Below are 13,463 nucleotides of genomic sequence, written 5' to 3' on the forward strand. Positions count from 1 at the left end.
ACCAGATAATTCTTTGTTGTTTGAGCTGCCTGGTACATTATATTACGTTTAGCAATCTCCCTGGCATCTACCCACTAGATGCCAGTAGCATCCCCCCTACCAATTGTGACAACCAAAAATATTTCCAGATACTGCCAAATGTCCCTTGGGTATTGATGAGATCAGTGGTACCCGTGTAACAACTGCTGATCTAACCAATCATGCTCTCCAGCTTCTGATGGACTAGCTGTAAGTGAAGGTATAAAGACAAACAGAGATGATTTTATTCTGGGTAGACTTCCTACCCAAGTTTGGGTGGAGGCAAGTTGGGAGTTGTTTGAGGGCAAGGGGGTGGGAAGGATAATCTGCTCCTCTCCGTTTCCTCCTTTTTCTGTAGGGCGTTTGAACTGGTGGGTGAGTGTGGACCCTACCTGCCAGAGGCTGCTTCCTTTGGCAACTACTGGGGATGGAAACTGCCTTCTCCATGCAGCCTCCCTAGGTGAGTCTTGAAGATGGTGTTCCATACCCTCCGAAAGCAATAGAATTAAATCTCATGTGCAGGACTTGATCAGGCTAACCTTGATCTGAGGCAGAAGTAATGATACAGTGCATGTGTACGTGCTCGTGTACGCGCTCGTGTGTGTGCACATGCACATGGGCATGCGGGACGGGATGGAGGAGAGCTCTGCCCTGGATTTTCAGCCTTGTTCAGAGGACATATGGAGAAGCCAGGACTTAGCATGGGCCCCGCTCCAAGAGCTGCCCCCCAGAAGTAGTGAGCAGCAAGCATACAAGCTAGAGCTATGTGTGGATATCATTCTACTTAATGCTTACTCTTCTGGTATATAAAAAAGATGTGTTTTCATCGGTTTCTGGGATATTTGCTTACTTTAATTGTACAACTTATTTATAATTCAGTGTCTTTTGCCTTAGATCTTTAAAAAGTCTTCATTTTCCAACCATCCCTCCAGCTTTGATGCTGATGGCCATGTGCCAGACCCATCTTATCTGCTGCTACCCTGTATTTTAGTTTGTCGGACTTATGTCGGGAATAAGGGGCTCTCTATCAGGAGTTTGTAGGACGTGGTATATTCCCCCACTGTTAAGTTCTCGAAGTTCCTGAACCTCCAGAGTGGGAACATCTTTTCTTTCATGATTAAGTCGCTCTCCCCTATGTCACAGTGGGTTCTTTGAACCTGGCCTTCAGCCTGATTTCCTTCATGCTAGGGTATGTGCATCATAATTAATAAGTGGTGTGAAGTCATGGTAAAGTGTCCTACTGATATGTTTCCTTGCCATAGGCATGTGGGGTTTCCATGATCGGGACTTGATGTTGCGTAAAGCTTTGTATGCACTGATGGAGAAAGGAGCTGAGAAGGAAGCATTAAAACGGCGCTGGAGGTGGCAGCAAACACAGCAGAATAAGGAGGTGAAGGAGTTTGGGTGGGAGCACCTTACTCCCCAGAGTTAGCTACACAAAATGCTCTGTGCTTCCCAGTAGGCAGTGTCTGCTGGGGTTTAATCAGTTGGCGCTCCTCTTGTAATCCTGGAAATTGTAGAAAATGCAGACGATGCCATGGGGCCGATGCCTGCCTGATACAGTCACAAGAACTAGTGTGGGGAAGCCGAGACCTATAGAGGAGGTAGCTAATGTTGTGCTTCTCATCGGGTAGGTGCTCAGGAAGCCTTCAGTAGCAGTCTTTTGCAAAATAAGATAATGACAAGTCCACAGGATTTTTGTATTGTTTTGGGTTTTTTGGCCTCTAATAAGGCTAGACCAATTTTTAAGGACTTCTATGTTTTCAATCCTTATAAAAATGTAAATGCTTAAAAATGTTGTTGGCTGTATGTACTATTTGCTTTTCATGTACTCTGAAAATCTTAAAAACATGCCTGTTAAATTGAGTTTTAATTGTACTTTTCAGGGGTTCAGCAGATGTTGAGACTGCTTTTATATAAGAAAGTAACAATGGACTGTTTGTATTTTCTGTGTACTTTCCATCCCCATAACAGGGGTTGGGCAAACTATGGCCTGTGGGACAAATCCCACCCACGGTTTTATAAAACAAAAAAAAGAAGAAAAATTTATTGGAACACAGCCCTGCCCATTCATTTATGTGTGTTTGTTTATGTTAAGTGCTTTCCTCATGTAGACTAGAACAGCAGCAGAATAGAGTAGTTGCATATGGCTCGCAAAGCCTAAAAGATTGACTGGCAGTTATGACAGAACAATGAAAGAGTTTGCCGACCCCTCACTTTAATATAATAATGATTCTGTACATTTCCATAAAGATAACAGGTCTCCCTCTTTCCTTTTCCTCTGGTTTTCTCTGTCTTCTGTGTTTATCTCATGCTCTTTGTGTGTCTTTTTTTTTTTTTTTTTTTTTTTTTTTTGGCCATTTTTATGGCTGGGTGCTCTGACCTAAATATGGGATTGTCTTTTCAGAAACTTTCCTTTTTCTTTCCATCTTCTTTCTTGTCACCTTTTATTGCTGTGTAATAACTGGCCATTGTATAGAACTAAGAGGTTCTGTTTTGTTTTTTTTTTTAGTTATTAGAATTTTATGTCCTGAAGATTAAAATATGTAGGTAGAATGTGTCATGTTTCTTTCTTAAAAACAAAGAACCGTCGTTAAAATTAGGATAGTATTAAGATCAGAGTGCTGTCTTTGATCACCCAGTCTTCCCCAGAGAATTCCTGAGGGGAAATAGACGCACAGGGGTGAGGCCAAGTGGACAGCCCTCTTCACTACCACCGAATCCCACGCTCCCTGATTAGCTGACACGGACCTCGTGGAGAGCTCCTTTGGCCTGAGCCAGAACCGGCCTTCTTCACCACTGACTTCACTCCATACCCGAACCTTACATTTGCCTACTCCAGAGTCCAGAAAAGGCCAGACTAGAGCATTTAGCTATTAAGTAAAAGTTCAATACTGAAAATGTGGCCTAGAAAAGTGTTTTAGTTGAGACCATTTAAAGTATTATACAGCAGCACCTTGGATGTGGGAATGGAGGGAGGTGTGAGGAACTGGGGGATAATCAGGACCAAATACCACACAAACTAAATTGGTTTTGATTTCTCAGGGCTTCTTGTTTTGTGTTGAAATTGGTGTCAATCAATTCAGTGAGGATGGGGTGCCTGACTGGCTCAGTCAGTAGAACATGTGGCTCTTGATCTCGGGGCTGTGAGTTTAGCCCCACGTCAAGTGTAGAGATTGTTTAAATAAATAGACTTAAAAAAAGAAAAAAATCAAACAAACCAATAAGTACATTCTCAGGCTAGAAGGGTACACCATCTAGTGGCTGTGTGTATAAAAACAGGAAGCTGAAATAGGTGAGAGGAAGACGGAGAGGGACCAGAGCACCCAGTATGTATTGCCTGTGCATTGTTCTTTTTATTTTTAATAGAAAACTTTGTTACAGAATTTTACAAACAGAAAATAGCTTTGTCACTTTTTTGTTATTAAGATTAAATGTGCTTATAACAGCTCTTTAATTCTAAAATTTGTTCCTCATGCCCTTCACGTTTCCAGTGTGATTCTTTCTACTCTGTCAATGTGTGTTTAAGCAGTATAAACTCATGTAAATATTAGCGTAAGCCAAATACAATTAACAACACAGACTCATCTCCCAAATTATCATGTATATTCTAAAGCCAAATGATATTTTTAAATTATTTGTATCACTTCTCCCATTCCTTTGCTAAAAATTATAGTTTCACTCAGCATGCATTTCTTGATTACTGATCACATCATAGGCACTAGCATGTTGCCTAAAATGTGCTCCTGGCCCGTAAGAGTAGTAGTAGGAGACTGACATGTAAATACATAATTGCACCAAGGTAACAGGTTATGGTTTCTGTGATGAAGTCTATATAGCAGTTGAGGAGGGAGACCACAAAGGCAGGAGTGGATCTACCCGGAAGATTTAGGAAAGGCTACAGAGAAGAAAATACTTGAATTCTGTCCTGACAGTGGAGAAACTGTTCACCAGGTGGCAGGGAGTAGGCTGCTCCAGACAAGGAACAAGCTAGACGAAGGCTCAAGCACAAAGTAACAGTGCATTCAAGGAATTACAGATAATTAAATGATGCCTTCGAGAGGTGGATAGGGGCCAGGAAGTGGACTTTGTATGTTATGCTTATGGAGTTTGAGCTATATCTAGTAGGTAACGATGGTTCTGAAAAGAATTTGTGACAGGACGCAAACATCAGATTTTAATTTTGGAAAAATCTTTCTGTTAGCATTGTAGGAGGTGGATGAGAAGAATGCAGACTAGAGTAGTGATACCATTTAAGGGTCCATCACAGTAGTTCATGCTTTATCATTGTTGACTAAGGAATCCAGGTGTGGAATGGGTACAAGGAGGGGAGTCTTTGGTACCCTCCCTGGTTTCTAGCTTGGGTGTTTGGCTGTTACTCTGTGCTCTTCACTAAGGCAGGAATACAGGAGGAAGAGTGGGGTGTTGGAAGAGGTAGGAGTTCAGTTTTGACTCCATAGAGTTTGAGATAGTCATGGGCAGGTAGCCATCTTCAGTAGGCAGCTGGATATGAATATAGAAATTAAGACGAAGTCTGGACTGGAGGGGACATTTTAGAGTCCTGAGCATATAGATGGCAGTAGATGAGATTATGGCAGTAGAAGAAATCACCCAGAAGGGAGCAAGGCTGCTGATATTGTTGACACAACACCACTATTGCTAGGGTGGACAGAGTTGAGAGAGACAGGAGAAAGTAGTATTGTGAAAGCTAAAGGAAAAGGAAGTTTAACAAGGAGTTGAAATCTGTGTGAAGGCTGAGAAAGATGAGAACCAAAGAATCCACTGAATTTGGGAATTAGAAGGTCATTATCCTTTGCCAGAGTCGGTTAGGTGAAGTCATGTAAATGGGGTAAGGTGTGTAGGCTGAGGAAAGAAACAGAAGCTAGACCGCAATGGGCTAGAAAAGAGTGGAAGAAGAAGAAGTGTGAGAGAGAGCAGAAACTTCTGTGGATCTTAACTAGGAAAGGGAGAAGAGTTGTGACTTTGTAGTACACATTATAAGCCAAGGCCAAGAGAGTAGGCAGTGGGACAGTGTGACTGAGTTGAACAGCTACTGCCTTGAGAACCTAGCCTCTAATTGCTTCATCTCTCCTGCCTGTCTTTCACACAGTCAGGGCTGGTTTACACAGAGGATGAATGGCAGAAGGAATGGAATGAGCTGATCAAGCTTGCCTCGAGTGAACCCCGCATGCATCTAGGTACCAACGGAGCCAACTGTGGTGGGTAAGTATGGCTAAGTGGGGGAGTAGAAAATAATCTTTACTGAGTCCTCAGTGTCCAAAGAACTTGAGGCCAAGAGGATTGTTAGAAGGAAAGAGAGGGGGCATCGCAAGGGCAAAGAAGGGTGTAACAGCATGGTATGTTCTAGGAACTACAAGCAGTTTGGCGTTGCCAGAATACAGAGTATGTAGTATAGAGTGATAGACTAGGCTGGGTAACCACAGTTTCGTGTGCTATGCTGAGGTTTCTGTTGTGCCATGTTAAGGAATTAAAACCATATCCTATCCAGATGTTGAAAAACTTCAGGACAGACAACTCTCTTTCCTCAATAAATACATTGCAAGGAAAATAGAAAGGGAAAGGGAACCTAAGTTTAAAGACACTTAGACAAATCAACTAGTGGGAACCTATGGACACTTATGACAGTTGGGGGAATGTAAACAATGTCTACATGTTTGATTATTGTTAAAATTTTGAAATGTGATATTTATGGTTGTGTGGTTGTTTTTAAATGTCTTTTATTTTTTAGAGATAGAAACTGGAAATTTTATGGATGAAATGATATGTCTAGGATTTGATTCAAAATAATCTGGTGGGGTGGGGGTGTGGGTGGGAGTTAACAGGGAAATAGATCAAGGTCTAGGTGAACACAACCTTGACCATGTGTTTTATAATTGTTGAAGCTGGGTGATGGACACATGAAAGTCTAGGTGTAATATTCTTTCTAGTTGTGAATGTTTAAAATTTTGAAATTTTCTGAAACACAAAGTTAAAAGTGATAACCTAGCCAAACTTTATTGTGCATAAGAATAATCTGGGAGACTTGTTAAAATGTAGATTTGGGAGGGGCGCCTGGGTGGGTGACTCAGTCGGTTAAGCATCCAACTTTGGCTCAGGTCATGATCTCACAGTTTGTGGGTTCGAGCCCTGCGTCGGGCTCTGTGCTGACAGCTCAGAGCCTGGAACCTGCTTCAGATTCTGTGTCTTCCCCTCCCTCTGCCCCTCCCCTGCTCATGCTGTGTCTCTCTCTGTCTCTCAATAATAAATAAACGTTAAAAAATTTTTTTAAATGCAGATTTGGGGACCTTCACTCTAAGGAAGTCCAGTTGAGTTGGACTGAGCTCAGGCCCAGAAATCTGCATCTGTCCCAAGCACCCAGTGCTGAATAACATTGCTTCAGGGGGCAGGAAGCCACTGTATTGTGCGCATGCGAGTGACGGGAGCCAAAGTCATGTATTTGAACATACTGCCAGCAGAGTGGGTGGAGAAGTGGAAGGCAGTGAGACTGGGTACAGTTGTGGGAATCCAGGAGAGAGGGCCATGGGTGTGACTAAGCAGTGGACTGCAGACAGGCCAGAGGAGGTAGATACAAGAGACACGGAAGAGATGGAATTGGTCAAGCCAGGTGATTAACTGAAGATTAAAGGGTAAATATTTCCCAGATTTCTGATTAGGCTACTAGGTAGATGGTGAGGTGAGATACTGTTCTTCACAGAATGGACCTTGGAAGAGGAATTTTTGTTTCTTTTGTTTGTGTAGGACATGATGCATATGGTATGTGGGTGGTTGTAGTGGGTAAAGCGGAACTACACAGCTGTGTACTGAGCTATAGTGTAAAGCGAATTGGGGAAGGCTGTTGAACAAGATTGGTTTTAGCAGAGGGATTACCTCCAGATTCCTAATACAACTTTAACTTTAGGGCCTTCAGATCTCTTTTCTTGGATTTCCCCATCTGTGAAATGGGATTAGAAATAGCCATGGTAGCATAACATAATCAGGTATGTCCGTGGCAGCCTTAAGATGAGAAAACCAGGAAAGGACATTCCTCTTTTTTGTCTTTACACAACTGATCTTCAAGGGCGTCTTGTTGTTTTCTTCCCCTTCCCTTCCACAATCTCCTCTCCTGTAACTCTAGGGTGGAGAGCTCAGAGGAGCCCGTGTATGAGAGCCTAGAAGAATTCCACGTCTTTGTCCTTGCCCATGTACTTAGGAGGCCCATAGTTGTTGTGGCCGACACCATGCTGAGGGACTCTGGTGGGGAAGGTGAGTCAGTCCTCATGCCCTGAGCACCTTCTGTTTGCAGAGCCTTGGCTGAGCACTGGGAGGAGGGAAGGAAGGGGCTACGTAGACCCCTGGGGAGAAGCAAGGTATACATGAGAACAGTGCAAAACTCTCAAGAGATGAAGAGCAAAGTGGTTGGGATTAATTGATGAGGCTTCTTAGGAAAGAATGATGAACAGGGGGTTAGAATTAATGAAAGGGGGGGAACTCACTTGGTAGAGTGGGTGTGGGGATTACCCTGTAGGCAGGAACACATCCTGAATAACAATCTTTGTGGTTTGCTGCAGCATTTGCCCCTATTCCCTTTGGGGGAATCTATCTGCCTTTGGAGGTCCCAGCCAGCCAGTGTCACCGCTCCCCTCTGGTGCTCGCCTATGATCAGGCCCACTTTTCTGCACTTGTGTCCATGGAGCAGAAGGAGACCGCCAAGGAACAAGGTGCTGAATGTAGTGTTGGTGTCTGTGGTGTCTTTTGGTGCTTTCTTCTCACTTGGAGAAACTGAAATGGGAGAGAATGTAGCAGGAAAGAATTAAGTGACATGCAAACCCAGACCACGCACATTGATACGGTTTTACTAAGCTAAAGATAAACCGGGGTTTTTAAATTAAAAATAAATACTGTTTTTAAGAACAGCTTTGGGGAGAACACAGTAACCTGCCTGTATTTACTGCTCCCCATTCTGGAGTAAAGAGCGAATGTATTAAGGACACAGAACCTTCCAAGTGATGCTTTGCTGTATTTGCCTTATTCCTCGAACCCACATTAACTGGCAAGAACATCGTGAGTGTTCCTTGACTGACTGCTGGGGAGTCATGGAGATTAGTGGCCTAAATTGTGTGCTGGCTCGTAAGGGGAAACCAGTCTGTTCATTTTTAATGCCTGGGGATTTCACTTGTGAAACCTGAGAAGCGAGCTCATTAGAGACCTGTGATACAATTCAGCCTCCTTTTTAATGAAGTTCGTTTGTGTTCAGTTGCCTTCCTCTCTCCTCAAGAAGACTCCTTGACGACATGTTTCTTCCTCCCCAGCTGTGATCCCACTCACGGATTCGGAGCATAAGCTGCTGCCCTTGCACTTTGCTGTGGACCCTGGAAAGGGCTGGGAGTGGGGCAGAGATGACAGTGACAACGTCCGATTGGCCAGGTGAGGCAGGCCCACCTGCTAGGTGGCTGCAGTCTCTTCCACAAAAAGCGTCCATTTCCCTGGGAGTTTCTCCTCAGCCCACAGGGAAGACAGTTACATCTTGACTCCAGTGTTTTGGGGAAGATAGAAAAGTGGGGGACGTATTGGGCACCAGGAGTCTTGCAACATGCAGCTTGCCTTGTCTTCCCACGAAAGAGATGGGAATCTGGGATCTCAACTTGGTCTTTCCTTATACTATGAAGGGTGTTCTGCTGTTAAACCCCACAGTGTCCCAAACAGTGATCAGAAAATCAAGATTATCAAATCATGGGGCTCAGTTGGTTAAGCGTCTGACTTCGGTTCAGGTCATGATCTCGCGGTTTTTGAGTTCCAGCACCGCATCGGGCTCTGTGCTGACAGCTCAGAGCCTGGAGCCTGCTCCGGATTCTGTGTCTCCCTCTCTCTGCTCCTCCCCCGATTGTACTCTGTCTCTCTCTCAAAAATAAACATTAAAAAAAAAAAAAAATCAAATCACACTTTTTTCCTAGCCCAAGTGAGAGGGTGTTTATTTATTTATTTAAAAAAAAATTTAGGTTATTTATTTTGAGAGAGAGAGAGAGAGAGCGTGCCTGCGCATGAGTGTGGGAGGGGCAAGAGAGAGAGGGAGAGAGAATTACAAGCGGGCCCTATGCCGCGAAGAGCTGGATGCGGGGCTTGATCTCATGAACCATGAGATCATGACCTGAGCTGAAATCAAGAGTCAGACGCTTAACTGACTTAGCCACCCAGGCACCCCTATTTTAAAAAAAAATTTTGAAGATTGATTATTTATTTATTTATGAGAGTGAGTGAGTGAGTGAATGGGAGAGGGGCAGAGAGAGGTAGAGAGAGAAACCCAAGCAGCCTCCTCACTGCCAGTGCAGAGGCTGACTCGGGGGCCAAACCCATGAACCATGAGATCATGACCTGAGCTGAAATCAAGAGTTGGACACTCAGCTGACTCAGCCACCCAGACGCCCCTAAAGATTTTACCCTTTAAGTGATCTCTACACCTAACACAGGGCTCAAACTTACAAGAGTCGCAGGCTGTACTGACTGAGCTAGCCAGGTGCCCCATGAGAGGGGTTTTTAAATAATTGGCCAAAGTGGTTTGGTCTGGATTGTTGCCTTTCTGGAATTTAAATAGCCAGAAAGATTTGTTCTCCCTGCCCGTCACCCTCCCCCAAGCCCCCCAGTGGGTTTAGTCTTCTACCTGAGCCCTCCACAGCTTCCAGGGAACAGTGTATGAATATAAAAGTTCTGCCCTTCCCTCTGACACAGTGTTTCCTTCTTTGGGTTCCCTGACCCTGGGGATCCAATTGAGAGGGTTTGATTTAAAAATTCAGAGTTTATGGCTTTTAAAGTATGTTCTCACCTACCTATCAAAAACTCCCTCTTAATATTTATACTAGCAGCAGTAATAATGGCTACTGTTTAGTATTTCCTGTATTCCAGACATTATCCTGGGTCCTTTCCAAATACTGTTTTAATCTTCATAACAACCCTACAGGGTAGATGTTATCTACACCCATTATCAACCCCAACTGAGTTTTAGAAACACTAATTGGTGGACCTAGAATTCAAACCCAACCTCATCAGAGTCCCAAGCCATGTAGCCCTCTCCCATCCTATCTCCCAGCTGGCTCATACTGCTTTGCCTTTTAAAGGTCACAGTATGTTTTTAATTCTTTTTCTCCTCCTCACAGTGTAATCCTGTCCCTAGAGGTCAAATTGCACCTGCTGCATGGCTACATGAATGTGAAGTGGATCCCAGTGTCCTCTGATGCACAGGTGAGGACTTCTGTGCCCTCATTTGCAATGAAGGGAAGCCAAGGAGACCTAGTGGTGGTCTCCTTCTGAATCTTTTCCGAATGATAGCTTGTAATTCAAGGTTAGGAATAACTGGGTAAGTTCCAAAAGACACTTTTTCCTGCCTTTCTATCTGTTAGTGCCCTCTGTTTTCCATAGCTCCTCTCCAGCCAAGCTCTACTTTGTGATACTAAAACACATTCTTCAAGAAAAGTTTCCTAGATACTTTGGTGAACTCGAGATGGTCATTACTTTGTCCCAAGCCTTGTATATATAGACCTCTGTGGTGGTGGGTACCAGAGGAGACAGAATAGCTTAAGAGATCTCGATCCAGGAGGTTCGGGAAGCTGTCATCATTATGCATAGAGCAGGAACACAGGAGCAAAGGCAAACTGACGGACTCCAGTGCTGAATGTCTAAAAGTTGGGGGGATGCAGAATGGTCAGACCTGGCTATGGTTAGTCAAGACTTTGTTGAGATTACCTCTGGGCAGAATCTGGTATAGAGAAATTTATAACAAAGGACACACTCTAGTGTCTATGGATATTCTTCCTCCTTACCCAGAGGCCGTGTATTGTGTTAGTTGCTCATTGCTGCAGAAGAGCCTCAGGCTTCACTTTGACATCTCCTTATTACAGGAGGGAGTCAAATTGCGGGGGCGAGGTAAAAGTTAGCTAGTAGACACATCGCTCCCTGGTCCATGGGAGAGCTGACCGGAGCTGAGAAAGGACAGTGCCCTCCTAGGTAACCCCTCGCCTGCCATGACAGCAGCCCTTCTCTGAAAGTAGGCAGGCTCTCCAGGGATGGGGTTTATAGGGGGGTTAGCAGCCCTTTTCCACCTGGCTAATGCCTGTAGCAATGCTGCAGTGAGTCCCATGAGCCAGAGGTATGAGCTAGGGGTCCCCAGGGACTTCCCTCAACCAGACCAATGGGACAACCATAACACTGCTCTAATTTCCCCTCAGGCTCCCCTGGCCCAACCTGAGTCCCCCACAGCCTCAGCTGGAGATGAGCCCCGGTCCACTCCTGAGTCTGGGGAATCAGACAAAGAGTCCGTCGGCAGCAGTTCCACGAGCAATGAGGGCAGCAAGCGGAAAGAGAAGGCAAAACGAGGTCGAGAGAAAGACAAGAAGAGAGTAGACTCCGTGGCTAACAAATTGGGCAGCTTTGGCAAAACCTTGGGCAGCAAGCTCAAGAAGAACATGGGCGGCCTGATGCACAGCAAGGGTTCTAAGCCCGGAGGGATGGGAGCAGGGGCGGGGGTAAGCAGCGGCACTGAGACACTGGAGAAGAAGAAGAAGAACTCCCTGAAGAGCTGGAAGGGGGGCAAGGAGGAGGCAGCTGGGGACGGGCCTGTGTCTGAGAAGCCCACGGCGGAGTCTGTCGGTAACGGAGGGAGCAAGTATAGCCAGGAGGTGATGCAAAGCCTGAGCATCATGAGGATTGCAATGCAAGGGGAGGGGAAGTTTATTTTTGTTGGAACCCTGAAGATGGGTCACCGTCATCAGTATCAGGAGGAAATGATCCAGCGCTACCTTTCTGATGCCGAAGAGCGATTCCTGGCAGAGCAGAAACAGAAGGAAGCAGAGAGGAAGCTCCTGAATGGAGGGCTAGGCGGCGGGCCTCCTCCAGCCAAAAAGCCAGAGCCAGATGGTGGGGAGGAGTTGCTGACTGCCCCTCCAGCAGAGTCCAAGGCGATGGCATTCTCTGCTGGCTACCCCGGGGGCTTTACTGTCCCTCGGTCTACAGGGGCTGGGGTCCACTGCCAGGAGCCCCGGCGGCAGCTGGCAGGGGGTCCTTGTGGGGGAGGCCTACCACCATATGCCACCTTCCCCAGACAGTGCCCTCCAGGGCGACCCTACCCCCATCAGGACTGCATCCCTTCTCTGGAGCCAGGCAGTCACTCCAAGGATGGCGGTCACAGGGGTGCGTTGTTACCACTCCCCTTCCGCGTGGCTGATTCCTATAGCAACGGCTACAGAGAGCCCCCTGAGCCAGATGGATGGGCTGGAGGTCCCCGGGGGCTTCCTCCGGCCCAGACCAAATGCAAACAACCGAACTGCAGCTTCTATGGACACCCAGAGACAAACAACTTCTGCTCCTGCTGTTACAGGGAAGAACTGAGGAGGAGGGAGCGGGAACCCTGTGGGGAGCTGCTGGTGCACAGGTTCTGAGTGGGGGAACCTTGGAGGGCAAGGGGGCTAAACAAAGAGAGTTAAGCTCCACTAATTGGCTCATCAAGACCCAGCCCCCATGCAAATGGGGCAAATGCAGTAACGTTGGTGGGAGCCTGGCTGGAAACTTTGAAGTGGGTGCGCGCTCGCTCGAGAGCTGCCAGGCTGGCAAGAGCAGGGCAGGGCCAGACGGTGCCTGGAGGGCTCCACTGGTCCTTTGCCAATCTTGATGGGACTGAGGAAGTATGGGGTGGGGCGGGGAGATGCTGATTCTGTCTCATAACTGCTTGGGTACACCCCAGGACCTAAGGGAAAGAGGGGAAGGTTTAGTGTGTGGGAGTGGGGAGGTGGGCAGAAGTGGGGGGGGGGGAGCAGGCAAAGGAGGTTCTCAGTCAATAAAAGAGAAAACAGACCAAAGTCCTTGTAGGTTGGAAAAAAGCACATGACGGTGGAGTTGGGAGTGTGGAGGGAAACTGGGAAATTAGATAAATTTGCTATTGGTTTGAATTAAGGTAGGAATTAGGGTTGGATAAATTCTTCCTCCTGAAGGATCTGGAAAGACTAGGCAGTAATGTGTGCTCACAGGTGCTTATTAGGAGGGGGTTAGTTGAAATTGGTTTGTTGAGATGGGAAAGGGAAGAACTTCAAAGGGGAATCCTTTTCCTCTCGAGTTTTATTTCCTTCTAAACAGTCTTGCTGATCGCCCTCTATCTTTTCCTCATCCTTTTTGAGGGCTGAGCCTCAGCTAAGTTAAGATTTTTTTTAAACGACTTTAATTTTATTTAAATAAAAAAAGTTCCCTCTGGGGAAGGGAGGAGTGACAAGAAGAGCAGCTGTGTGGGCTGAATCTTCTCCAGGCAGCGGGAGCACAGGTGATCCTTTTGTAACTACTTAGCAATAACCACACAGTGAGGTTTGAGTGCACCCCGGGAAGGGTGGGAGCAGGACAGACCTCTGGCCGGACTGTTTTAAACAAAACCAAAAACCTAAATAGAACACTACCATCCTCTGCTGCTGCAT

General features: G+C 45.9%; 1 protein-coding gene across 3 annotated transcripts in view; it reads left to right on the forward strand.

The window, feature by feature from the left end:
• OTUD7B (OTU deubiquitinase 7B) overlaps positions 1-12,773 on the forward strand; it is a 52,033-nt gene extending 39,260 nt beyond the window's left edge. For all 3 annotated transcript variants that reach the window (XM_058715951.1, XM_058715950.1, XM_058715949.1), the window contains exons 5-12: positions 377-478; positions 1,281-1,408; positions 5,129-5,241; positions 7,154-7,281; positions 7,587-7,736; positions 8,328-8,442; positions 10,167-10,251; positions 11,235-12,773. In XM_058715951.1, the coding sequence (XP_058571934.1) occupies positions 377-478; positions 1,281-1,408; positions 5,129-5,241; positions 7,154-7,281; positions 7,587-7,736; positions 8,328-8,442; positions 10,167-10,251; positions 11,235-12,443 (2,030 nt within the window). In that variant the 3' untranslated portion in view covers positions 12,444-12,773. The remainder of the gene's footprint in view (positions 1-376; positions 479-1,280; positions 1,409-5,128; positions 5,242-7,153; positions 7,282-7,586; positions 7,737-8,327; positions 8,443-10,166; positions 10,252-11,234) is intronic.
• Positions 12,774-13,463: the final 690 nt, after the last annotated feature.

This window comes from Neofelis nebulosa, chromosome 2, assembly GCF_028018385.1.
Source record: "Neofelis nebulosa isolate mNeoNeb1 chromosome 2, mNeoNeb1.pri, whole genome shotgun sequence".
NCBI lineage: Eukaryota > Metazoa > Chordata > Mammalia > Carnivora > Felidae > Neofelis > Neofelis nebulosa.